General features: G+C 39.8%; 2 protein-coding genes across 2 annotated transcripts in view; one reads left to right on the top strand and one right to left on the bottom strand.

The window, feature by feature from the left end:
* Positions 1-16,179, bottom strand: part of cpped1 (calcineurin-like phosphoesterase domain containing 1) — a 43,320-nt gene extending 27,141 nt beyond the window's left edge. Inside the window, exons 1-2 of the mRNA XM_061232186.1 lie at positions 16,003-16,179; positions 10,163-10,381 (exon numbers count right to left, since the gene is read on the bottom strand). Coding sequence (XP_061088170.1) covers positions 10,163-10,381; positions 16,003-16,066 — 283 coding nt within the window. The 5' untranslated portion in view covers positions 16,067-16,179. The remainder of the gene's footprint in view (positions 1-10,162; positions 10,382-16,002) is intronic.
* Positions 16,180-23,048: 6,869 nt separating this feature from the next.
* Positions 23,049-24,921, top strand: part of shisa9a (shisa family member 9a) — a 63,257-nt gene continuing 61,384 nt past the window's right edge. The window contains exon 1 of the mRNA XM_061233208.1: positions 23,049-23,563. Coding sequence (XP_061089192.1) covers positions 23,049-23,563 — 515 coding nt within the window. The remainder of the gene's footprint in view (positions 23,564-24,921) is intronic.

The raw sequence follows: 24,921 nt of genomic DNA, 5'->3' as shown, positions 1-24,921 counted from the left end.
CACAAGAACACACATGAACACATACATGCAAGCACACATGCGTACACACAAACACATTTAAACGCACTACCACCACTTAAGCACATTGACCAAGACTGATAATAGATTCTGTCAAGAAAACATAGTTTCCACTGAATTCAACTCTTGCTTGTTAAGATGAGACTCTTGGCTCCACTGTATCTATAAAGCACATCCGAGTAAAAAAGCCTACAATGTCTTCTGAGTGACAGGTAGCTGAACATGTGAGCAAATACAGTGAAGTTACTGGCAAGCTGTGTTAGTGCTTGTTTAGTGGAAATGACTTTGGTCAACAGGCACCCTGGGATTCTGAGATCACTTCTCACTATCCGTTCCATTTATTCTCCCCTGACGGGAGAAAATGGCTGAATGTCTGAGACATGTTACTATTCTCAAATACCCCTAGGTCTCGCGCTATAGACTAGAGGAAGGGAAGTCCAGGTTTGTAGGTCAGTTTGTGACTCCGCAGAGGCTACCACACTGGCAATCTGTGACAATACTATACAACACGTACATAACAACACCCAAGGTTAAAACCACGATACATATACTGCCTAATATGCATAATAACTTTGCACCATATATTGACATTTGATACTGAACACAAAGCAGAGGCACATTATAAAAGAGCTACTTGTTTGGTAAAACAAACAACCAGAAAACCCACTCTAAAATGTAAAAAAAAAAAAAAAAAAAAAGACAAAAGTATTCTAAAATGTCTTCTTTAAAGAATGAAGCCAATTTACATACCAATTGCTAAAAATGTAATTGTTTTTGTGGAAGCATTAATGCACTCATTTAAAATCTCCATTTAAAGGTAGTCAGAGCTATTTATTAAAACATTTTAAGATAATGAGCATATCCTTTATCAATTTATAACACAGAGGTGAACAACAGGAGAGTAAATTGCAATTAAAGGTTGCAACGGTTGCTCAAAAAATAAACAGTGTACAATAAGTATTTGGACAGTGACGCATTTTTGTTTTCACTCTGCACTTTAGCAAACAAACACTTGAAATAATCACTATGTGGTTAAAGTGCAGACTTTCAGCTTCAATTTGAGGGTTTTTACATCCATATTTGGTGAACCATGTAGGAATTACAGCCCTTTTCATACACCCTCCTGTCACTGTCAATACTAAAACTAGCTTTGATGATCTCGAACATTGACATTTCTATTCAGAATCTAAAATGTAGTAATTAAACACATGTGGCATGGACCCCTATTCTCCAGGTGTTCTCCAACACAGGATGTGTATAACAAGTGTGTATAACAGTACACTAGGGAGACTTCAGTGCCAGCCAAGTGAGGCCTTAGGGATACTACCCCCTTCAGACATGTGAAAAACACCAACTCTCCAGCCAAACAGGCGAGAACTCTTGGCTGCTAAGAAGTGATAAGTATGTCTTATTGCAGATATTCCATGGCTACTAAAAAGGACAGCAGCCTTTTGCTTATGCAAACAAGCGAGAATGAGGCAGAATCTATATCTATAAAGGTGGAAATTTATATTAAGAGATGCGTTGACATAAATGGACTATGTTAATCCAAATAGTTCAGCCTTTCCCTGGACATAGCCTGGATACGTCCTAGGAGAAGGAAACAAAGGACATGTATTAATTTACTATTCTCTGCATTTTAGTTTGATTTCAGTGGAGGTTCCCCATAACCTAAATTCTTTCATTTTCCTTTGAGAATAAATGTTTCTCCTCAAAATAAACATCAATTTTGCAATCTTGACTTGTTATTCTTTTTCTTCCTTGGGTACCTGTACCCTAAGTTAGACAGTGTCCTCTCTTGACCCAGTCATATAAAGGCAATTTCGTTCACAGGGTCTCTGGAGAGTGCAGGGAGGCACAGAGTGAGAAATTCAGAGATCAGATTAGAGGTGCTGGATGTGCCTAAATTGTCACCCATGCATCAACCTACCTCTGGGTACCAGGGCTGATAAGACAGTGTAACTAATACATTGCTCTGACCCCATGTTCCTTCTGGAACATGTACATCAACACTTTCCCATTTTCCACTTCTCGCAGAAATAAGACATTAGACCAACATTCTGATGCCGGTTGATGGAGCTGAAGGCCCTGTAATCGATTCAATCTCATCTCCTGGTTTGTCTCCACTGCTCACAATGAAGAAAATGATGAACACTTAGTAGTAGTTCACAGGTTGTCAACAGTACATGGCCCTTTCAGCTAGGAGTGGGCGATAAAACGATAAAAACTATATAACGATAGAAATATGGGCCACAAGATGGATTTGGCTACATCGTCTACGTATATCGGTAGAGAATGGATTTTGATGGCTACACAGTGTCAGTGGAAAAAGTATTTTATTAAAGATGAGTTTCATAAGACATTCTTTTTGAAACCAGCGCTGTGGCGTTTGGCACTTGTAGCTTCCAATGCTTGTATGTATAAGGTGAAACTTTAGTTGACGGGTGTCGCTGATTTAATCGAGCATAACCACACCATGACTTTTTGTGAATAAAATAAAGAAGGTATTTTTTTCCACATTAAAGATCCAAACAAACTTATTCAATGAATGCAGTTAATCTAACCAATTATATTGACATTGTCTAAAAATGTATACTTAAATTATGAATTCAAAAACTGCAGCTCTATTGTTCTTTTTCTTACTAAACTGCGCATGATTTCTTAAAGAGACATTAACCAAATGTCACCATTTAGTTCACTGTAAATAATACACCTTAACCATGTAAATGGTGCACCTTTTTGAAAACTAGAAAATACCAAATTATTAATATTATAATCTCCAGAAAAAATGGGGTATATGTATTTTGCCAGCTGGCCCAGGGGAAATATCGGCCTATTAGGCAAGTAGAACATTGGTGAAAAAAAGGTTAATGTCCAGCTCAGTGCTCTCCTTCCAGTATTTAGCAAATCGCTACACTGACTAACTCCGCTTAACTTAAGGCAACAGTTGTACACTGAGCCTTGTTTTCCTCTCAAAGCAGCTTCTGCTGAAATTAGGAGGGGAAAAAAAAAAAGCATACATCGTGATATATATCGTTATATACTGTCCAAAATTGAAAATATATTGTGATATAAATTTCAGGCTGTGATGTAAAAATGGAGACCAGTTCTCAAGTGCAGGAAAGAACCAAAACTTCAACCTCCAAAATATTGTTGAGATTTCACCCACACCAACAGAAAATAAGTAATGAAAAGTAATTGCCCTTCCCCCACAGGTTCAAGGCAAAACTAACAAACTAACATAATAATCTGAGATGACGACAAAAGAAAGCGAAACGGAGCAGCAGCCTTTCAGCTTGCCACTCGGAGCTGACCAGCTTTTCAGCTTGTTGAGTCCCGTCACTGTTTGATGCGTAGGACACGCTGTTATTTTGACATTCTGTAATGGTTTCTTATCTAAAATCTTCACTAGTTTTTTGAATGACATGTGGAAAAAGGTAAATGCAGGCTATGTGATCATGTGATTATTTTTTGCATCGTGAGTAGTCTAAACATAGCCACTCCACTTCTGATGGCAGCACTTGTCTCCGATTTGAATGTGTGATAATGTTTTCATTGGGAGCCAGTGTCCTTGGGCTAGACAACTGAAAGCAAAGGTTGAGATGATTTGTGCCCGGTTGAAAGTTATATACATCCTTGCCTACCTGCACATACATATTGGTATTGTCTGCTGTTTGACAAATCAGAAAAATAGCACACGTATAGCACACTTTGCTTATGACTTATGATCTGGACATCTCTCTCTGATCAATGACCTGTTGATCCGCTTGCAATTTGATGAAGGGTGAATTTAGCTAGGCTGGCTAGCCATAATGTTAGACAGCCAACTAATGTAGCTAGCTAATATTACTGTATCAGGCATAACAAACCCACCAGGATTAATGTCTAATAGCATTATGACAAAGATATAAGAACAGTCATGGGCAAGACTATTAAGACTCCAGCCACAGGACCCCTTCAGCTAGACATGCTGCTGCTTATAAACATGTCAAGCAGACAAGAAATAACAGTGAACTTCATTTTTTCACAACCCAGCAATCAGGTTAGGACTGGTAATCAGACACAATATTTTCTCATGTAGTATTGCATGACCACTTCACCACAGCTTAACAATGGTATATACTATCCACATTAAAAAGAAAGAAAGTCAAGCTCTCAACCATTCTTTACTGGCATTTAGCAGAACATCTTATCCAGAGTGACTTATAATACAAACACAATTGCAAAGTGCTCTGAGAATGTTTTTCTAACTGACAATTTTCCCACTCCAGGAAAGGTTATAAATGTGACAACAGCTGAACGATTTTGAATCTTACTTCCTGTAATGATACAAATAAAACAGTCTCCATTGAACTCATTTGGGAGATACTTTTGGCCAATTGATTTAAAGCAATGTGACAAAAACAATGCAACAAAAGTTAATTGCGCATGATAAGCAAACACCACTATAGCTAGACAAAGTTATAATCATGTAAGTGATGCCCTCAAAGTGCCTGCCTCAAGACTATAATAAACCCAACACTCTCCTATGCACAACATAAGCTAAAAGCTCAAGTTCAAAGCTGTAAAGGCATGTATCATACAGGCCTCAAACCAAGCTACTCTAGTTTCTACTAAGTTACCTTATTACACAAACATGGGATATTGCAGAGAAATTAGACACTGATAAATACTATAAAGACAGAACCGTCTGGAAATGAATAGTGATGGTTTGGAAAACTGAAGCACACACAGTGAGCTCCATAAGTCTTCGGACAAATACATTTTTCTCCATTTGGCTCTGTTCTCCACAATTAGAGATTTTTAATCAAACAACTCACATGTGGTTAAAGTGTAAAGTGTAAACTTGGTTGTTATATATCAAATGTATAGCAATAGCAATATATAGTTATGCATCCCCACAAAAATCATCATTTTAATAACACTTGTCTTTTACCTTTTTGACAGTTTGAAATGGCAAAAGCCACTGAATGTATCAGATGTCATGACAAACAGTTTGGAGTCTTGAGAAAAGAGAGAATTTCATAAAATGTGTACGAATTGATCACACCTTATGGAAACTGCATTGCATTCGAACACAAAACCCCTTAGACAGTCATGTTCTATAAACAGCTGTCGCCTTTTGCACATACAAATTGTTGCTATCGTCCAGATACAAAGCTCTGCGATACGAAGCAATGTGTTCAGCTCTTTACCTTTCCAGGCAATAAGGAGAGGCAGAGAGGTAGGAACACACATGAAACGCCTGCCTTTCCATAAGACAGACAATGGGCAAAAATAAAACATGCACAAGAACTTGTGAACACGACATGATCAAAAAAGTGTGTCAACACAACACCACATTATAGCCTTTTCTGTCTCACCTGAGGGATGACATTGTGAGGTATCCCAGGATCTGCCTTTATGTTTCCATCTGCATCATGCTGATTTATATTATTCTGGTACATGCATTCTGTGCTATTTTTAAAAACTGCATAATACTGTTTATTTCATCTTTAAATACCAGGCAGAACAGCAAATGGCAACACCCGGAAATGGGAGCTGAGGAACAGCTGCAATTTATTATCATTGTTATTCTGTGTCGCATACTGTAGTCTGCTGAAATCTGTTAAGAAAGGGTGTTTTTCCATGTGGGTGGTAAACACTCAAAATAGTTTTCACTTGTCAAATAATGTATAAGTTCCATCTCTAAATTAAGACATTCTTTATTAAATACATTCTTTATTTTTACTGCTAAGCATTTGCAATCTGACACTATACAACACCTAATTAATACAGCATGTCAACATACATACACGTCTGTTTTCAGGATGCATCTGCTGCCTGTGTTTGTTTATTTATTTACCTATTTATTTCCAATGGAGTGAAATGTTTGGTTTCAATGTGAAACACTGCAGAATTACACAAGTAATAACATGTGTTACACTGCCCCTTGGGTAAGGCCTCCCACACAGTCATTTAACAAGTCTTTTCTAAATCACTGGTCTTTCAGTGATAGAAGTGCACAAACTATACGATTTCGCAACCCATGGTGTCATACATTTCATGATACCACAGGATTCTTTCAAATATTTGTGCTGAGAAACCAGCCAAGCAGATAAGATGTTGCAGAGTGTGGACTAGAACCATGATTAGGCACATGGTCTGCATGAGCTTTTCTCATCCAGTAAAGAACAAGTACACTATATTCAACTATATTAGAGTTGCTGTTAGCACTTACAGGTAACTACAGGCCTAATCGGTTTAGACTGAGATATCTAGGTATAAATAACACTAATACATCTACTAAAAACTGGAACATCTAGGATCCTGGTTTTTATTTGCTAACCCTCTCACAATAAACGTTGTGTATCTGTGATTAGACATGGCCTTTTGATGAATTCTCTCCAATAATGAAAATGTACTGAGCATGGAAGTTTGGGGCTTGGAGCGGGTAGGAGGGGAGGGAGGGTTGGGATCATTCCGGTCCACACCTTACAATTAATTTCAAAACCAGAACCAAAACCACTAGACCCATGCACAACACAGCTTGTGTGATGATATAACACACGTTTCCTACCCGTTTGCAGTTAACTCTTCATCTCTGTGTCGCATGAAACGCAGAACTACCTCACTCTCTATTTTGATGCCATGTTGGATCTTCCATCCATCCATCCATTATCTGAACCCGCTTATCCTGATCAGGGTCGCAGGGGGGCTTGAGCCTATCCCAGCATACATTGGGCGAAAGGCAGGAATACACCCTGGACAGGTCGCCAGTCCATCACAGGGCACACACACCATTCACTCACACACTCATGGCTACGGGCAATTTAGACTCTCCAATCGGCCTAACCTGCATGTCTTTGGACTGTGGGAGGAAACCGGAGTACCCGGAGGAAACCCACGCAGACACAGGGAGAACATGCAAACTCCGCACAGAGAGGCCCCGGCCGACGGGGATTCGAACCCAGGACCTCCTTGCTGTGAGGCGGCAGTGCTACCCACTGCACCATCCGTGCCGCCCCATGTTGGATCTTCCGTAATGCAAATGAAATTAAATCACTTGTCAGTCATTGAACTGCATAAGTAGGCCTGTCTGCAAACGATGCAAACTGCGAAATGAGTGTTCCACAGAGGCGGGCGAGACCGCCATTGTTGGCATAATCTTCAACACAGTGTATAATTACGCAGAATTCAGCCAAGCTGCTGGTGGAGAGCTTTCGCTGCCAGACGAGGCTGTTGATGAATCCCAGTTAGACTATATATCACAAACGTCCTCCTTTTCTGGACAAATTGTAAGAGATTTGTTTAATGTTTGCACATTATTTGCTTCATGCTTTCAGTCTTGCTTCCATCTTAGTTACTTCCTACCAACCACTGCATCTACCTAGTACTTTGCTGCTTTTTCCAGTAATTAATCAGTCCAATGCAAAAAATAACAAGCCAATCATTCTTTTTCGGAAAAGCTTAATGGCAGATGACAAACTGCAGACACTTCCAAACAGCGAAATTGAATCCGTAAGCCTTTCTGCAGTTTTATTGATAGGATGAAAAAAGGTTTAAACACTTTTTTCCTCCAACTGTGTAGGTGTGATGGTACACACAGTGCATACGGCTGCAGGTGCCACTGACTGATACTAATAATATCACTACTACTGTATGGGAATTAAACAAATATTTTTACTGAATAATCTGATAATTTGGCTTTCCAAAGTATCTATCACTAAAATGACTAAAGTGACTTAAAGTGAAGGCAGATCCGTGAATCCAGACTACATCATATGGGGTTATTATGGCATGCATTAAGCATCAGCAAAATTAGAGAAATCAAATGCACTGCAATCTCAACTTGTATCAGTCTAAACATTTCCATAGGGAGGGTGGTGGGGCGGTCCAGACCAGGCCCCTTGCAATCCTAATACTGTTTTCAATACAGATTTCATATCTGATGTGAAATGTGTGTTATTATAGTTACATTACTTTGAGTAGATAGTTTGTGGATGTGTTGTGGAGAATTTATGGTTATTTTAACTATTTACAGCCACTTTACAGTCACTTTATGCATCAGAACAACAGCGTGTGACCCTTTCTGGACTGCTGCATCCTTCTTCCCTAGAAGGGCAGTTACATTTTAGTGGCCACAGCCCTGGCAGAATCTTGTTTTACCTATTTTGAAGAAGCACACAGTGCACTCTTAAAACCACACAGCAAGCAGCCAAGTTCTAACATTATCCAGAACAGATTTGTTGGTCTGTTTGTCATGGAAATATCCTCTTTTTCCTATTTCAGTAGAGGGTGAAGAACCCGGTTCAACACAAGAGTATTTTGAGACTTTATTCGTACTTGCAAGCCAATAAAGAATGGGGGTATATGCTTTCCAACACTTTCCCTAAAGTGCAAGAGTGGCAGTCCCCCTTTATACCGGTTGCTTTGGCTAACACATACCATTTACCAGTCTTACAATGGGGCAGCCTGTGGCGTAGTGGTTAGGTAAATGACTGGGACACCAAGGTCGGTGGTTCCAATCCCAGTGTAGCCACAATAAGATCCGCACAGCCGTTGGGCCCTTGAGCAAGGCCCCTAACCCTGCATTGCTCCAGGGGAGGACTGTCTCCTGCTTAGTCTAATCAACTGTACGTCGCTCTGGATAAGAGCGTCTGCCAAATGCCACTAATGTCCAAGTTACAATGTCAGTTTTTCGTAAGATGTTTACTACCAAAGGGTATGCGTCACAATGATTGCTGATCAGGGGGTTGGGTTGGTGTGGACCAATTAAATAAACAGAAGCCATGCCTTATCTTTTCTGCTTTGGAAAGTGTGTATCTTTTTTTGTAAACATGTTACTCCCCCACATGAATATCCATCTTCCTCAGTCAATATTTCCATTTGCCCAATGTATTTTGAAGCCCAAAATCCAACTTCCCCTTATCAACTGTCACATGCTGCAGTCTGAATGTTTCAGCTCAGTAGTTTCGCACACTGTCTTAATGTATTAAGAACACAGTCTATACATACTTATATTTCTAAGGATTTACAAAACATACAAAAATCTGTATTAGAAAATTTCTCTCTAAATGATATACTGTACAAAGAGCAAATGAGTTTACCTGAAATTTCAAAAACAAACAAACATGAAAATGTATCTTCTAAAATAATTTAATTCATTTGGTTTTACATTTATTAATTAAACATAATGCCCTAAAATATAAAAAAAAGCATACAGTGCCCTCCATAATATTTCTGACAAAGACCCATCATTTATTTTTTTGCTTCTGTACTCCACAATTTGAGATTTGTAATAAAAAAACCCACATGTGGTTGAAGTGGACATTGTCAGATTTTCATAAAAGGCATTTTCATACATTTTGGCTTCACTATGTAGAAATTACAGCAGTGTTTATACATAGTCCACCCATTTCAGGGCACCATAATGTTTGGGACAAAGCAATGGTATGTAAATTAAACTGGTCATGTATTAATATTTTGTTGCATATCATTTGCATGCAATGACTGGTTGAAGTCTGTGATTCGTGGTCATCACCAGTTGCTGGGTGTCTTCTTGAACAGATAGGATGTGTCTATACACTTCAGAATTAATTTTGCTACTAACATCAGCAGTCATATCATCTTCTAAATGATGTACGGGCGTCCTGTAGCGTAGTGGTTAAGGTACATGACTGGGACCCGCAAGGTTAGTGGTTCGCTCCCCGGTGTAGCCACAATAAGATCCGCACAGCCGTTGAGCAAGGCCCTTTACACTGCGTTGCTCCAGGGGAGGATAGTCTCCTGCTTAGTCTAATCAACTGTCAGACTAGGTGCTGAGAGCTCTCTACCTACATTAAGGAGGCAATTAAACCCACCTGAGCAATTACAAACACCTGTGAAGCCAAAATGTATAGAAATTCCCTTTAATAAAATCTGACAATGTGCAATTTAACCTTAATGTTAATTGTGTCATTCCAAATCTAAAATGGTGGCAAATCAGAGGCAAATCAATACACAATGAGTCTTTGTCCCAAACATTATTGAGGGCACTGTATATAACACAACTGTCAACGGTCAAAGGTTGCATTTTTATTACATGTAAAGACCTCCAGCACACGGCTTGAAAAAAGGAACAATGAGCCACGTGAGAAACAAAGAAAGCCCTCGCCTGGCTTACCTGGCATGGCATGAACCAGGTCCCCACACAGCACCATGAAGCGAGGCCTGGGGCTCAGTTTGTTCATTGCCTGCACGGCCTGTTTGGTCAGGCGCACCTCATCTGCCCACTCGTCACCTCCACTATCACAGTCCCCCATTTTCCAGGCTTTCATCAGGCCCAGCTGAGGGTCGGCTGCCTGGATGAAGCAGAATGGCCCCCTCCACTCTCCTTGCTCATCTATGGGAGGGGGAAAGAGGGGAGAACATGTCTTTCCGCCATCAAGACAGAAAAGCTTTCCCAGCAAACAACTAATGCGAGTTATTCTAATTACCTATAAGACTAGGGCGACCTGTAGCGTAGTGGTTAAGGTAAATGACTGGGACACAATAAGATCACAATAAGATCCGCACAGCCATTGGGCCCTTGAGCAAGGCCCTTAACCCTGCATTGCTCCAGGGGAGGACTGTCTCCTGCTTAGTCTAATCAACTGCACGTCGCTCTGGATAAGAGCGCCTGCCAAATGCCAATAATGTAATGTAATCTCAAGAGCAGCTTGTAGAAATGTAGCTAGTCAAGCTGGTTTTAGCAGGAGTACCTGAGCTGGGCTGATCTGTGTATATGGAAATGCACACACATACAATTATCTTTACAGGAATTGCTATTGCCTTTATTTCCTTTCATTATTCTTATTATCCCGATTACATTTGTACACATTTATATACATTATTTAAAACTCTTCATTGTTAACTGTGTAACCAGATCTAAGCTGCTTACCACCTCCCAACTCTAGCCAGTCATCAGCTACCAACAATGAGCTATAGTACCAACTTCACAAACCTAGCTCAAGCTGGTCACTAGATACCAACTACCAGCTACTTTGGGCTCATTCCAATTGTTTATTTTTTTATTCTACTCCTAGCTCCACCCATCAAGAGGGGCTCGGAAAAGAGGCAAAGAAAATAAATGAAGACAGGAAAATCGAGAAATTATGCAGTTCAAAGCCACGTCAGTTACAGGCGTGACAGATGGGGAGAGGTGACCCACAGGTTGATCATTTAATAATTCAGGCTTTCTGAAAAAAATACTTCCGCAAAGGATGCGCTGATGTTTTCTTGCTCAAAGGAAAGATAGGGAGTTCCTCATTTCTACTTCTAGCTCTTATAAGAAACATTTAAAGATGGTGGACTGCGATCAATTTCTGGTTCAGGAGCAAATAAAAGCAAAAAGAAGAGAAAAATAAGTGAGTGGAATGAGCCCCATGTTTCACAAACCCAGCCCTATCTGGTTACCAGCCAGCAGGTCTCTCAAATGCAACTCTAGCTGGTTACCCGCTACCAACTACAAGCTACCATGTTTCAGAAATCTAGCTCTAGTTGGTCATGCTGGTTTATAAGCTACCAGTGTAAGGCATTTTTTCCCCCATGCAGTGCCCTCTGAAGCAAAGGATGACAAATTAATATTACAATAGTTTGGACTTCAGTCACCAGGGCTTTCTGCTCAGCTGCATCTAAAATGTTTGACTTGCAGCCTGTGCTTCCCATTCCAGAAGGTTTCTGGTAATTCTCCACTCCACTCCACTCCACTCCACAATATACCCACAAAAAGAGATATTCACAACTGGGAATTCCCTAACAAGTTCTTGACTCTGTAATTATCTTCTCTGAAGAGAATTATTTCTGCTTGAACAGTAATCACAGAAAAAAAAAAATGTATCTTTCAAATAAGATCTGGCACCGCATACATGTTTCTATCTGCTGACTTTTCACAAGAAAAAGAAAACCAGTCAACCTTTACAAAGTATCATGGACAATCCTGATAGTGGATAGCGGATTCCTAAATTCCTGAAATGGAGGATGATAGCTTGCTGCAAGCTTGAAGAAACAATCACGCCCTATAATGGTTTCTTAATCTAAAATGTGGAAAAGTCAAAGCTGGCTACATTTTTCCAGTCTTCAACTGTCCAGTTTTGGTGGTCCTGTGCCCACTGCAGCCTCAGCTTTCTGTTCTTGGCTGAAAGAAGTGGAACCCAATGTGGTCTTCTGCTGTTGTAGCGTATCCACCTCAAGGTTTGACATGTTGTGCATTCTGAGAGGCTTTTCTGCTCACCATAATTGTACAGAATGGTTATCTGAGTTACCGTAGCCTTTCTGTCAGCTTGAACCAGTCTGGCCATTCTCTGTTGACCTCTCTCAGCTCACTCTAGAGACTGTTTTGCATGAAAATCCCAGGAGATCAGCAGTTACAGAAATACTCAAACCAGCCCGTTTGGCACCAACAATCATGCCGTGTTCGAAATCACCGAGATCTGATTTTCCCCCAATTCTGATGGTTAATATTCACATTAGCCGAAGCTCCTGACCTGAATATGCATGATTTTATGCACTGCACTGCTGCCACATGGTTGGCTGATTAGATAATTTCATGAATAAGTAGGTGTTCCTAATAAAGTGCAGAAAGTGTACTTTGTAGAAGCCCATTTGGCAGAAATTACAGCTTTGAGTCTTCTTCTACAAGCTTTGCACACCTGGATTTGGGCAGTTTATCCCATTGTTCCTGGCAGATTTTTCAAGCTCTGTCAGATAGGAAAGGTCTGTGCACTGCCATCTCAAGGTCTGTCCACAGATGGTCTATGGGCTTTAAGCCTGGGCCACTCAGTCAGATTTATCTTGGCTTTATGCTTCGGGTCATTGGTGTGCTGAAAAGTGAACCATCATCCCAGTCTGAAGTCCCATGCACCCTGGAGCAGGTTTTCTTCCAAGGAACTCCCTGTATTTGGCTGCATTCATCCTACCCTCAATTCTGACCATTCTCCCTGTCCTTGCCGCTGAGAAGCACCCCCCATAGCATGACGCTGCCACACCATGCTTCACCATAGGGATGGTATTAGGCAGTGCCTGGTGTTCGCCAGGCTTCCATCTAGCCATTCTACCATAAAGGTTGTCCTTCCAACAGGTTCTCCCATCTCCGCACAGGACTTCTGAAGCTCTGTAAGAGTGACCATTGGGTTCTTGGTCATCTGGATGGCCAAGGCCCTTCTTGCCTGCTTACTCAATTTGGCCAGAAGGCCAACTCTAGGAAGAGTGCTGGGAACACTAAAAGCTTTAGAAAACGTTTTATACTCTGATCAATCCCTCGCCATAATTTTATCGCACAGGTCTACAGCGAGTTCCTTGGACTTCATACCTTGGTTTTTGTTCTTACAAGCAGCGTGAATTGTGGGAGCCTTTCTAAACTATGTCCAATCAATTCAATTTGCCACAGGTGGACTCCAATCAAGTTCTAGGATAATAAGGATAATCAAAGCAAACAGGATGTACCTGACCACAATTTGCCATGGCATACTTATACTTATGTACATAGATTTTTAATAAAGTTACAACATTTTCTAAAAACATGTTTTCATGTCATTATGGGTTATTGAGTATAGATTGATAGGCAGACATGTTAATTTTGTCAATTTTATCCATTTACAATTAAATCTACAACACAATAAAGTGTATTAAAAAAATGATGGGGTCTGAATAATTTCTGACACCACTGTATATAGGTCATACTTTTTGTCCAGTGTTAATTGGACAGCCAGATGGAACACTGGAATTCATTGTGTCTACAGTGGAGAGGCTACGATGCCGTTATGTTTGCACAAATGTAAACATCAGCAGTTTGGCGTCTCATCACCATAGAGACAACAGAATCCTCCCTGCAGGCCTCTGCCAAAGTATGAATGCAAAACATTATGAGACACTTTCACTTCTGTATAAATCAGGAAGTATAAAGGAGCATAAATCAGAAGTATAAATCAGGCTTAAGACGAATGTATGGCACTGTACAAAAGAATTAATCTGCCCCTCTGAGATAGTGGGTATCAATTAATTCTGTGTATACATGGTGCAATGAGAGCAGTAGCTATCATAAGTAGTATGTAAGTGTAGGAATCACTAATATAATATTAGCACTGCTAAAGTTATTAAAAATCTATATACACTCACCAAACACTTTATTAGGAACATTTTTACATTATTACACCTACTTATTCATGCGATTATCTGATCAGCCAATCATGTGGCAGCAGTGCAATGCATACAATCAGGTAGGGTCAGGAGCTTCAGTTAATGTTCACATGAACCATCAGATTGGGGGAAAAATGTGATCTAAGTGACTTTGTCACCATGGAATCATTGTTGGTGGCAAACAGGGTGGTTTGAGTATCTCAGAAACTGCTGATCTCCAGGTATTTTCACGCACACAGTTTACAAAGAATGGTGCAAAAATTATTTTATTTTTTTATCCAGTGAGCAGCAGTTCTGCAAACAGAAACGCCTTGTTAATGAGAGATGTAAGAGGAGAATGGTCAGACTGGTCAAAGCTGACAGGATGGTGACTAACGTAAATAACCACACATTACAACAATGGTATGCAGAACAGCATCTCTGAACACACAACGCACCATAACTCCAAGTGGATAGGCTACAGCAGTAAAAGTAAAATAAATCTTATAAATACCAAATAAATTGCTCACTGAGTGTATAGTTAATTGAAAAAAAAACTCATTTCTTGTGAGTATAGCTGTGATGTGAGGGTTAGGCAACCCGAACGTGTTTGATATACCTTTGATTTTGATTCCACATACAATCAACCATTGGCCTAAGAGTACCAGATCTGGGGCAAAATCAGTATTCATGGTATAGAATTTAGTATTTAGCTTTTTCATTATTCAGAAAACAACTTTCAAAGTCCGCAGAAAACAAACTTAACTGTCCACCTACCCCCAAATTAGGTGATGCCGTCAAACAAGAACATTTAAAATCACGCTAAATTATTATTTATATTGATTCAAGTGTGCATGTGGGAGAATTTCCTCTATTTTGGATAACAACATCTGTATAGCATGTGCTGCCCCTACCCTATAGCATATGGCCAATGAGTAATATGGTAAGGCAAATCTGTATGTTAAACAAAGCGTTTAAGCTATGATAGAAATATATCAATTAACACCGCATGTTTAGTTTAGGTTACGAATTAGCTCAAACGTTAAAGCTATTACGTTATCTCGACAAAAAGTTTGGCAAAAAAAAAGGTTTATGGTTAAACAATTTGTAATGTGCGGTGTACAGCGTAAAAACGATATTAACATCATTATATCACGATGATTGGTCGATGATTGAACAATTTGAAAATATATGCACCAGAAAAAAGTATCACTCGAAAACACGCCATCCTGGCAAGCTATTAGTCGGATGATTATTAGTGTGATCGTGATTCTTCTGTTAAACACGCACCCAACAATAGTAACGTAAACTAGATACTAACTAGCGAAGCAAATACATTTGCAGTAAGCTTAACTGTGAATAGTAAATCAGGTTGGTTTGTGCGCTTTATCTTTCTAGCTTCTCGAAGAATTGACCTTAAGTTAGGTACCGTTAGCTAGTTAGCTACGTGGATACCGTCAAATACTATAGAGCTAGCACATACTGAAGCGAACTCAAAACAACGAGTAAGTTAGTTAAACATCAGTTTTGTGAGTAATTCCTGTATAAAGTAACAGCGCTCGCCAACTCCACAAGATTCAGATTTTGAACAGAGAACGGCTTCCGACGAGGAAATGCTAGCTGCATTTTTGATTACACTAGCTAACGTTAATATAATTTCCATGCCATGGATATTCTGTTTGAGTTTGGCAGTGAGAAATTAGACTGGTTAGCTAGCTTCTGATGCGTATATGATATATAGCTAGCTACACCTGATCCGACTGGCGTTATAGTCTGTAGCTATCTTATCGCTAACTTAGCTATCCGACGTTGATTCCAGTCTCACACAAACCACATATCTCCAAAGTACGCAGTTGAACATGCACATACCTTCAGTCAGCCCTGTAAAGGTCCTATCTTTCGCTCTAAGAAACATGTTCTCATCTGCAGCCATGACTAATTGCGACTTTGAAAGTTAGCGTTATCTATTCTCAGCCAGTGTACTTTTAGAACTCAGACTTTGCCTCCCTCGTTCATTGATCCATTACATCGGTTGTACATTATTTCTGTCTGTTACATTAAATTGACGTGGATGGCAGGATGACTTCGCCACAATGGGACTCGATCTAGCCCCCCCAAAAAAAATATATACTACGCTTTTTTCAAGTTAATGTTACTCATTTTATTTCCAACTCTGCTTAACCAATCATAAAAATGCTCTGAAAATACAAAATACCAGATAAAATAATTTGAAGTGCCGATCCTTCATGTTTTCATATAAAAATGACATATGTGATACCTTTTCAGGCCTATTTGCAGCAATATTGATTCAAAGTGTTTGCTTTCTGAAATTTCTCCTCTATATGATATTTTCCACTGGTGGTGTCCAGTGCAACAATCCCACCAAGTATATGATGCATGCACAAGCCATGAAAATTGCCTAAAAAAGTACAAATGCTTGTTGCTTATTTTCATTAAATAAATGAAATTAACAAAAAAGAAGAAGCTATGAAACACCCATATCACCCCTGTGAAAAACAACAACCTGGTAGATCACCAAAGACTACTGTAGTCAACTTACCTACCTGAGTATTGTTGCTAATCATGTGCATCCATTTATGAGCACAGTGGTTACTTCTTTATCACAAACCAAACATCATCTCAAGCTAGTTCCATGAACATGACAACAAATTTAGTGCACTGGGCTCCCCAGTCACCAGACCTCGATCAATAGAGCACCTTTGGGATGTAGTGGAACGGGAGATTCACGGCATGAATGTGCAGCTGACAAATCTACAGGAACTGTGTGATGCTATCATGTCAACATGTAACCAATAAATGAATGTTTCCAGCACCTTATTGAATCCATGTCATGAATAATTCATGCTGTTCTGGGGGCAAAGGGAGGTCCTACCCAGTACTAGAATGGTATACCTAATAAAGTGGTCACTCAGTGCAGTGTTGTGTTTTCTGTATGTTTTGGCACTCTCTTTTCCTTTTTTTTTTACATACATGCCTTTCCTTTTATACCCTCCAACTGACAAAGCAGGCAGACCATGGAGCCCTTTTCCACACAAATCTATCCCTTCCATGCTAAAATTAATAAGTTTGTAGAACTTCTACACATACTTTTGGATTCCTCTTGATGTTTCACTGAACTCCAGTCATCCATCTTACCATATATTTGATCCTCAATCTCTGCCTCATGTTTACTGGCAAGGCCTTCCCAGCCCAGGCTCAGTATTTTCTCAAAAAGCAAACCTGTGCTCTGTAGAAAGGTAATGTAAGGAAGAGTTCATCTCCATGTAATAATTTCCATGCCACACATTTCTCTCTTTCTTTAAGGTTTAAAAACTTAATAGAATTTTTTTTTTCCCTACAATTTTGGAATTTGAGGCTATGCTTTACTGTAAGCTGTAATAATATGATAAAATCTTAATGTTTCATATAGTTTATTGTCTTAATGCTTTTCCATTCTATTACTTTTTCATCCTATGCCATTCAAATTATTTTGTATCATTCAATTATTTATCTTATTTGCTTAAGGACTGTTATTACTAATTACTAATTACTAATTACTAATTTTCTCTTGATGCCTGTACCATTCTCCATTTTGAATAAATGCTTTATTTTTTACTGTACTTGTGTACCCGTAGGTCACAATTATTACATAATATCCCAGTGACCCATCATAGTCTCCACTTTCCTTCTGTTGGCATTCCAATGTTTCTCTATGTTTCTCATTCTATCCTGTAGATTGGTTGGTCAATGGCCTTTACCTTTAAGCTGTGACCAGCACACAAACCGTATACACACATTTGTTCCGATAAGTACTGTGGGTTGGCTCCAAGCTGTTCCTTCTGTCAAACTGTACCTACCAACTGGATATGCTATCCAAAAAGATATATCTGCTCAAGGTTTCTTCCTGTTTCCAGGGAGTTTTTCCTTGCCACTGTTGCCCTAGGCGTACTCTTGGGGCCCGGTTCCTCTGTAAAGCTGCTTTGCGGCAAAGGCCCTTTGTAAAAAGCGCTATACAAATAAAATGTAATTTAATTTAATTTAATTTAATTTAATTTAATTTTTTTCCCATAAAAAAAAAACAAAAACAATGGTTTAGGAGTAGGGGAGCCTGGGGAACAACCTAAAACTTTTAGGTTTTCACTTGATTTAAAAATATATACACATATTAGAGCAAATATTAGAAGATGCATCTCTTTGCTATGACTACAGACCATCGGTACTATTTGGAATTTCAAATAGGCCTATTCAATATGGTTTGTCAGCTTTGACATCAGATACTGGTGCTATGTTAGCTGGCTACCAGTTAACGTCCAGGGTTTTTCCTGACTCGAAATGAGGCATAGGGAGGTACTTTCATCATGATCATGTGATCAGATTTACCACATCTTGCTAATTATAATTTGTAATGACAAGTAATTATCAGATGATGACTGTTCCATCTTTTTCCAGCCCTTTTCATTCTCCTGTGATCTATGCAGACAGGTCCATGATGTCCCTAGGACCTGGCCGCGTTTTGCAAGTATGGTAGGTAAAAAAGGTTAAAAAAAAATACAGTATTTAAATGCTGAAATGCGTACTCTTGGTTTTGCAATTTCTGTGTTCGGTTTGGCAATCCGTATCCTCAATTTTGCAAACCGGGACCTCAATTCGCCAATCTGTGCCCTGTTTGCAAACCTGAGGGTATAGATAGGCAAACCGAAAGCAGGTTTGCAAAACTGAAAACCTAGCAAATGTTTTTAAAAACAGAGTGTACAGATCGGCAAATTGAACTCAGGGGTTGCAGAACTGGGAGTACAGACTTCTGTCTTTCAATGTTTTTTTTACCTAGGGTGTCCAGGGGGGCTCCATAGCCCAAGTAATTGCTGTTGTTTGATAAATGCAGCAGTTCGGTTTCTCTGCGAAACCAAGGAAGAGAGGCTAAAAACTGGACAGTGTTTAAGAAAGCTTATCCAATATTCTTTTCATCTCTGTGCAACCGTACAGAGGATTTTCACATGTGTTTAATTCTTTCATAATGTTCCCCCTTAAACTGATTAACAGAGTGCAGATTTGCCTCCTTATCATTTGCAATGTCTTTGAATTCTTCATTATTTACTAAACTGGTTGTCATAGTGTTCACTAACTAAGCCTACTGATAAAATAAAATCATAAAAATACACAAAAATGGTTTACAATATAGCACAGTAAACACAACATGGGGCTTTTATTCTTCATTGCATTGCATGCTATTTTTGATGTGAGTTAAAAGGGAAAATAATCTCTGAAAAAATGGAAAGCACATAAATCACATAAGTTCACAATTACAATTGGAACAGCAGGCTACAGTCACTCCGCTGGTTACCAGTTGCTGCTCGGATCAGATTCAAAGTTCTGACTCTGGCCTACACTGCAGCCAACAAGACGGCCCCTCCCAACCTACAGGACATAATTCAGCCCTACAACCACCTCGACCACTCCACTCAGCTGCCACAGGCCAACTTGCTCATCCTGCCAGCCGTGTGAATGGCTTTCAGTCTCCCAAATGCGGAGCTCCCCACTGGTAGAATGGCCTCCTTATCTCCATAAGAACTGCTCACTTCGCTGCCCGTTTTCCACTGCAGTCTGAAGACTCATATCTTCACACTGTGCCCTAATCTATAGTCAATTGTTTTACACCTGTCTGTCTTTACCCACTTGTATACCTTAATCTAGGGCTTTGAATTTGTATGAATCTTGTTACTGCAAGTTCTGCAAGTTGTAGTCTTGGTATGGTAGTTACAGACTTGGCCTATCTACCTTGTGTACTGGACTTATATTCATGGCCTTACAACCAATCCTATATGAATTGTACCTTATCTGCCTCTATCCCTCCCTCGGAGCGAAAAGCCAATTATGCCGCTCCACGAGAGCGGGCCAACCTCGGCTTTTGCAGAACCGGGAATCGAACTGTAACGAACTGATGCCTGCATCAAGGTCCGTTACTTTAGCTGTGCGCTACTGCGGCTCCCTTCAAATACATTTTTTGGTTCAGTTGACAGTCGTGAGTAGTAGATGCATTTTGAAATTACCTTCATTTGAGACCATTTTCGCATTGGATTTCATTTTCTATGAAAAATGAAGACTCATAAATTGAATTCTGTATTATTGTTAATAATAATAACTAAAGATGTGCCTTTCCTAAAGAAAATGAGGAGTGTGATTGCGGCAAATCGGTGGACTATTGCTCCGACTGCTAATACTATGGTATTTAAATATATGCATTTACAAGCTGGTGTACTGGTGTACCTAATAAAGTGTAAAGAGTGTATATGAACTCTGCTGAAGGGCAGAGGCTATTGGGATATCACAGGCTTCCATGAGAACACAGGTAATTTGCATAAATAATTTGGATTGGTTGAACTGCAGAATGTCTGCTAGAGTGAGAAGAAAACAAAGCTGTTTTCAGCAAATGCTCATAATTCAAAAAGTATAAGTACTACCCAAATGCTGCTAACATTGTGTAAATCAGTATGAATTCCAACTTGCACCACTCTAGAACCTGAACATTCCGCCATTCATTCCTATAGGACTTTTTCCCTGGAAAACCTTAAATATTGCAGAAATTAATGGGAATTTTACCATTGTGGACCAAGCCGGTTGGTTGGTGTCGATAGTAGGCCGTCAAAAAATGGCTTCACAATCACACTAATAATAAATAACTTTTTAGAATTTTTTTTTAATCAGAAATGTGTACCACAACATAAGCACATGGAAGCTAATTACATTTTGGCAACTACCGTAGTTTAAAAGCTGTACGTGGAGGTAAATGGTATAGGGCGTTCTGACATAAAGTGGCCTACAAGTCTTAATCCGTGTAGAACTGATAGGCAGAAAAGGCGCTACAAGTCAAAAACTTTCCTTAATCCAATGAGTGTATGCTTTTACAGACAAAATGTATTTCTAAATGAATGAATCCTTAGATAAAATGTTCAAGACTTTAACAATGTAATAGAAACGTAACAGTGTACAAACATAGCTGCATATGCTATTAGGCGTATATTGTACAACACAGGGGTGACATGGCTCAGGCAGTAAGAGCAGTTGTCTGGCAGTTGGTGGGTTGCCGGTTCGATCCCCCGCCCAGGCTGTGTCGAAGTGTCCCTGAGCAAGACACCTAACCCCTAAATGCTCCTTTGGATAAAGGCGCTATATAAATGCCAACCATTTACCATTTACAACATGCCAATACAGAACGGAAAAATATATTGCACCGAACATCCTGTTTCCTGTTATAAATCAAGCATAAAATAATGAATATAGCCCTAAGGCCTATCAAGGCTAAGAAAATATTAAATTAACAGAAATTTAAGTTTGGCACATTGAACAAGGACACTTTATACGTTTTCTGTTGAGATAGGCTACATTTAGTCCCTTATTATTACCTCAAATCATTAAGTAGGCTAAATCGGTTATGGTAGAATTCCTCTTCTTGCAGATCTACATTTGAAATTACAAAATGTTCAGAGTCAATGGGTACAAAGACGGGCTGAACTGTGTCTCACAGCTGGGTGTAAAAGACATCTGCCTCAAAGTCATGTGTAGGCTATCTAGGAATATCAAAGTTGCGCACCACTGATGGTAAGAGGCTGTTTACGTCGTGTCATTTCTCACATTTCAGAACAGTCTTGAAGAAGTGGTCCACGGTGGTCCACGGTGGTGGAACGAACTCCCCGTTGAGGTCAGAACTATAGAATCCCTCCCCACCTTCAAGCGCAAGCTGAAGACACACCTCTTCAAACAGCACCTCTCCCCATCCCTCCCTACCTCCCTGTGAACCTTAATTGTTGTCTCTGTGACTTGTGTATCAGTATTTTAGTTGGCTAGGTAAGCAGTGTTTGGATAGTTAACTTTGGTGACTTTTGCTCTGTTTGTTTGTTCAAAAAAAAAAAAAAAAAAAAAAAAAAAAAAAAATGGCCCTTGTCCTTATCTTTGTTGTACAGGTAGCAGTTGAAATTGTACTTACCTCTAGGGTCTTTCAGCGAACTTATCCCTGGTTATGGGTATGCACTTTGTTGTACGTCGCTCTGGATAAGAGCGTCTGCCAAATGCCAATAATGTAATGTAATGTAATGGTTGAAAGAAAACACCGTATTTTGCGAAATGAACAAAAATTTAAGGAAATTGTAAAAACGCGTTTTGCTCCATATTAGTAACACGGATGTCTTCATATCTATATATCCATGAATATAATCGCCATAGCCTACTACACTTCGTAAGATCCGGTTGTTCCATTGGGCTACATTTAGTTTATAGCCTCAGGTATGCCAGAGACACCGCCATTTACGCAAACATGTTCGATATGCCTTAAGGGTTATATAATAAAATCATATGGGGTGGTGTGGCTGTGTGAATCTTAAATCTAGTTTAAAACAATGTATTGTTCCGAAATCTGTTGCTATGATGTAGGGGCAATGGTGACCCCCCCTTCACTAGATCCACTGACACTCTCCCTTCCTCTTTCTGTTATTCACTCACTCACTCTTGAATTGGTTGTTCAGTTTCGTCTCCATCGATTCTTGAGTGAACTGCAGGAGCGCACATAACCAGGACTACCAAGGGAAGAAACGCGAGAAGTACAGCTACTGAAAGGAGTTCAGACATCGCAAGGGTCACGTGAGAGACTTCTCTTTAATAATACACCTGTGTGTGCGTTGGAACGGCAGTAGGGAAAATACTACCTGCACGGTTACTATATGGTATCAACGAAGCGAATCGTTAGTTTGGGGATTCATAGGAAACATACATCCAGATAAATGCGTAAAAACATAGTGGTTCCGAATGGCGATGTCGTGCTCATTGGGAATATATTTCTTGACTTTTTATGAAACCAGGCTGTCTTCAGGCTGTTTCCTTTCTTTCTTTCACCGCGCAAAAGAAAACTAAAAGGAGACTGCAGGATGAAAAACACTGGGTTACTGTTTGGTTACTTTTTGGTCAAAGTTCTGGCTCTGGTGTGTAACGCAGAAGGTGAAACCGGACAGCAGCTCGATGGTTTCGTTATGGTTTCTGCGTCCAACGGATCTAGAGAAGAAAATGCCTTTTCTGAAACCCCACATGTAGAAGACAGATGTCGGGGATACTACGATGTGATGGGCCAATGGGATCCACCGTTTGTGTGCAAAACGGGCAATTATTTGTACTGCTGCGGGACCTGTGGCTTCCGATTCTGTTGCGCATTTAGGAGCTCGCGGTTGGACCAGAGCACCTGTAACAACTACGATACTCCTGTATGGATGATGACAGGTCAAACCCCTTTCAAGAAAAATGACGCCAGACACGACCCCACCAAGGATAAAACTAACTTGATCGTTTACATCATTTGCGGAGTAGTGGCTATCATGGCACTTGTTGGGATATTCACGAAACTTGGACTAGAAAAGGCACACAGACCTCAGAGAGAAAACATGTCCAGGTAGGTTTAAACTCTGATAGTATCGCTGCAGCGCTCTGCGCACTTGGTTTGCTTGGGTACTCGAGGGCACTCTGCGCAAGATGCAAGGCAATGTCGCTTAGAGGGAAGGATTGAAGCGAAGTGTATACGCACTGAAGTTGAAAGCTTTAAACAGCCAGCTACCCACTGTGCCTAATCACAATTAAACTTGAAACTGAATGTAGGCTACATAACGTAATTGAACAAGTTGATTAATTCTATTTCCCCCGATTAAGCGCTGTAATTAATTTTGTAAGACTGAAATAAACCTTTTACATGGCATAACATGCTTTTGAATGTGCCGTGCATTTGAGAAATACCTTTCTTATGTAATACAAATGATGCCGTTGAGTGGAAATTAGGCTACATACAGATCAGGGTCAACAGGTAGGCTAGAAGGATCTCCTTTCCTCGTTCAAAATCGCCTTGTTTAAAAGCGCAGTAGTATGTCTTTCAAGTCTTTGCCAAATGTGACGAATTCCACTAAATTGTATATGGAAAGATCATCGTGTTATAATCGCATCGAGAAATGTGCAATAAATCAAATCTCATTGGGCACATGTGCAAACCTTTCTACTTTAACACAAAAACCGACATTACCAAACTACATTCCAGATTTAACTCCTCCTGCCCCTCCGACTGCAAGTTGTCTTGATATTTAATCTCAAATCTCATTGGTACGCATTCCTGTTACAAAATCGGATTATCCGGTCCAACATCTGCTTTCAGTGTATGTTTACTTTTAATACACCGTTGCATATCACCTCAAAGATAAACATGATGAATTCCCGCGCACTAATCGAATCAGGAAAAGTGGGTTCAAGTCGTTGTCAGACTCGAGCTACGCACTCAAATCATTGTTTATAGAAATTCCGCTAGCCTATGCAATTGGAGCCGATTGGTATAGGATCCACGTTTAGCAGTTTTCTAATTTGACCGCTGCATAACATTCACTGACATCATTTTGGAGTTTAATCAGAGTAGGCTTCAACCGCACCATCACTAGCACTACTACTATCAATAATAATAACAAGAACAACAATCATCATCATCATCATCATATGCTATGTGCAGCTCAAGGTGATTTCGTGTATTTCCTTACTTCAACTGTTCTAAAGGCAGGCGTACGCGATGTGGAGTCAACCATTGAAGTCAGCCACCATTAACAGTCAGTATAATACTTGTAAAGATAAGTGTTGTTGGGGAAAAAAAAGGTTATTAAAATAAAAGATTACTTTGTTCGAGCAATCTTTTTTTATGTGTGCTAAGCCAATTATATAACGTGGTTGTTGTTGATTGAGGGTCCCAGCCAGGTGGGGAATTCAACCAGTCGAATACAT

This window comes from Conger conger, chromosome 2 (genome assembly GCF_963514075.1).
Source record: "Conger conger chromosome 2, fConCon1.1, whole genome shotgun sequence".
Classification (NCBI taxonomy): Eukaryota; Metazoa; Chordata; class Actinopteri; order Anguilliformes; family Congridae; genus Conger; species Conger conger.
Note: the sequence above shows the minus strand (reverse complement) of the source record. Positions and strands in the feature narration are given on the sequence as shown.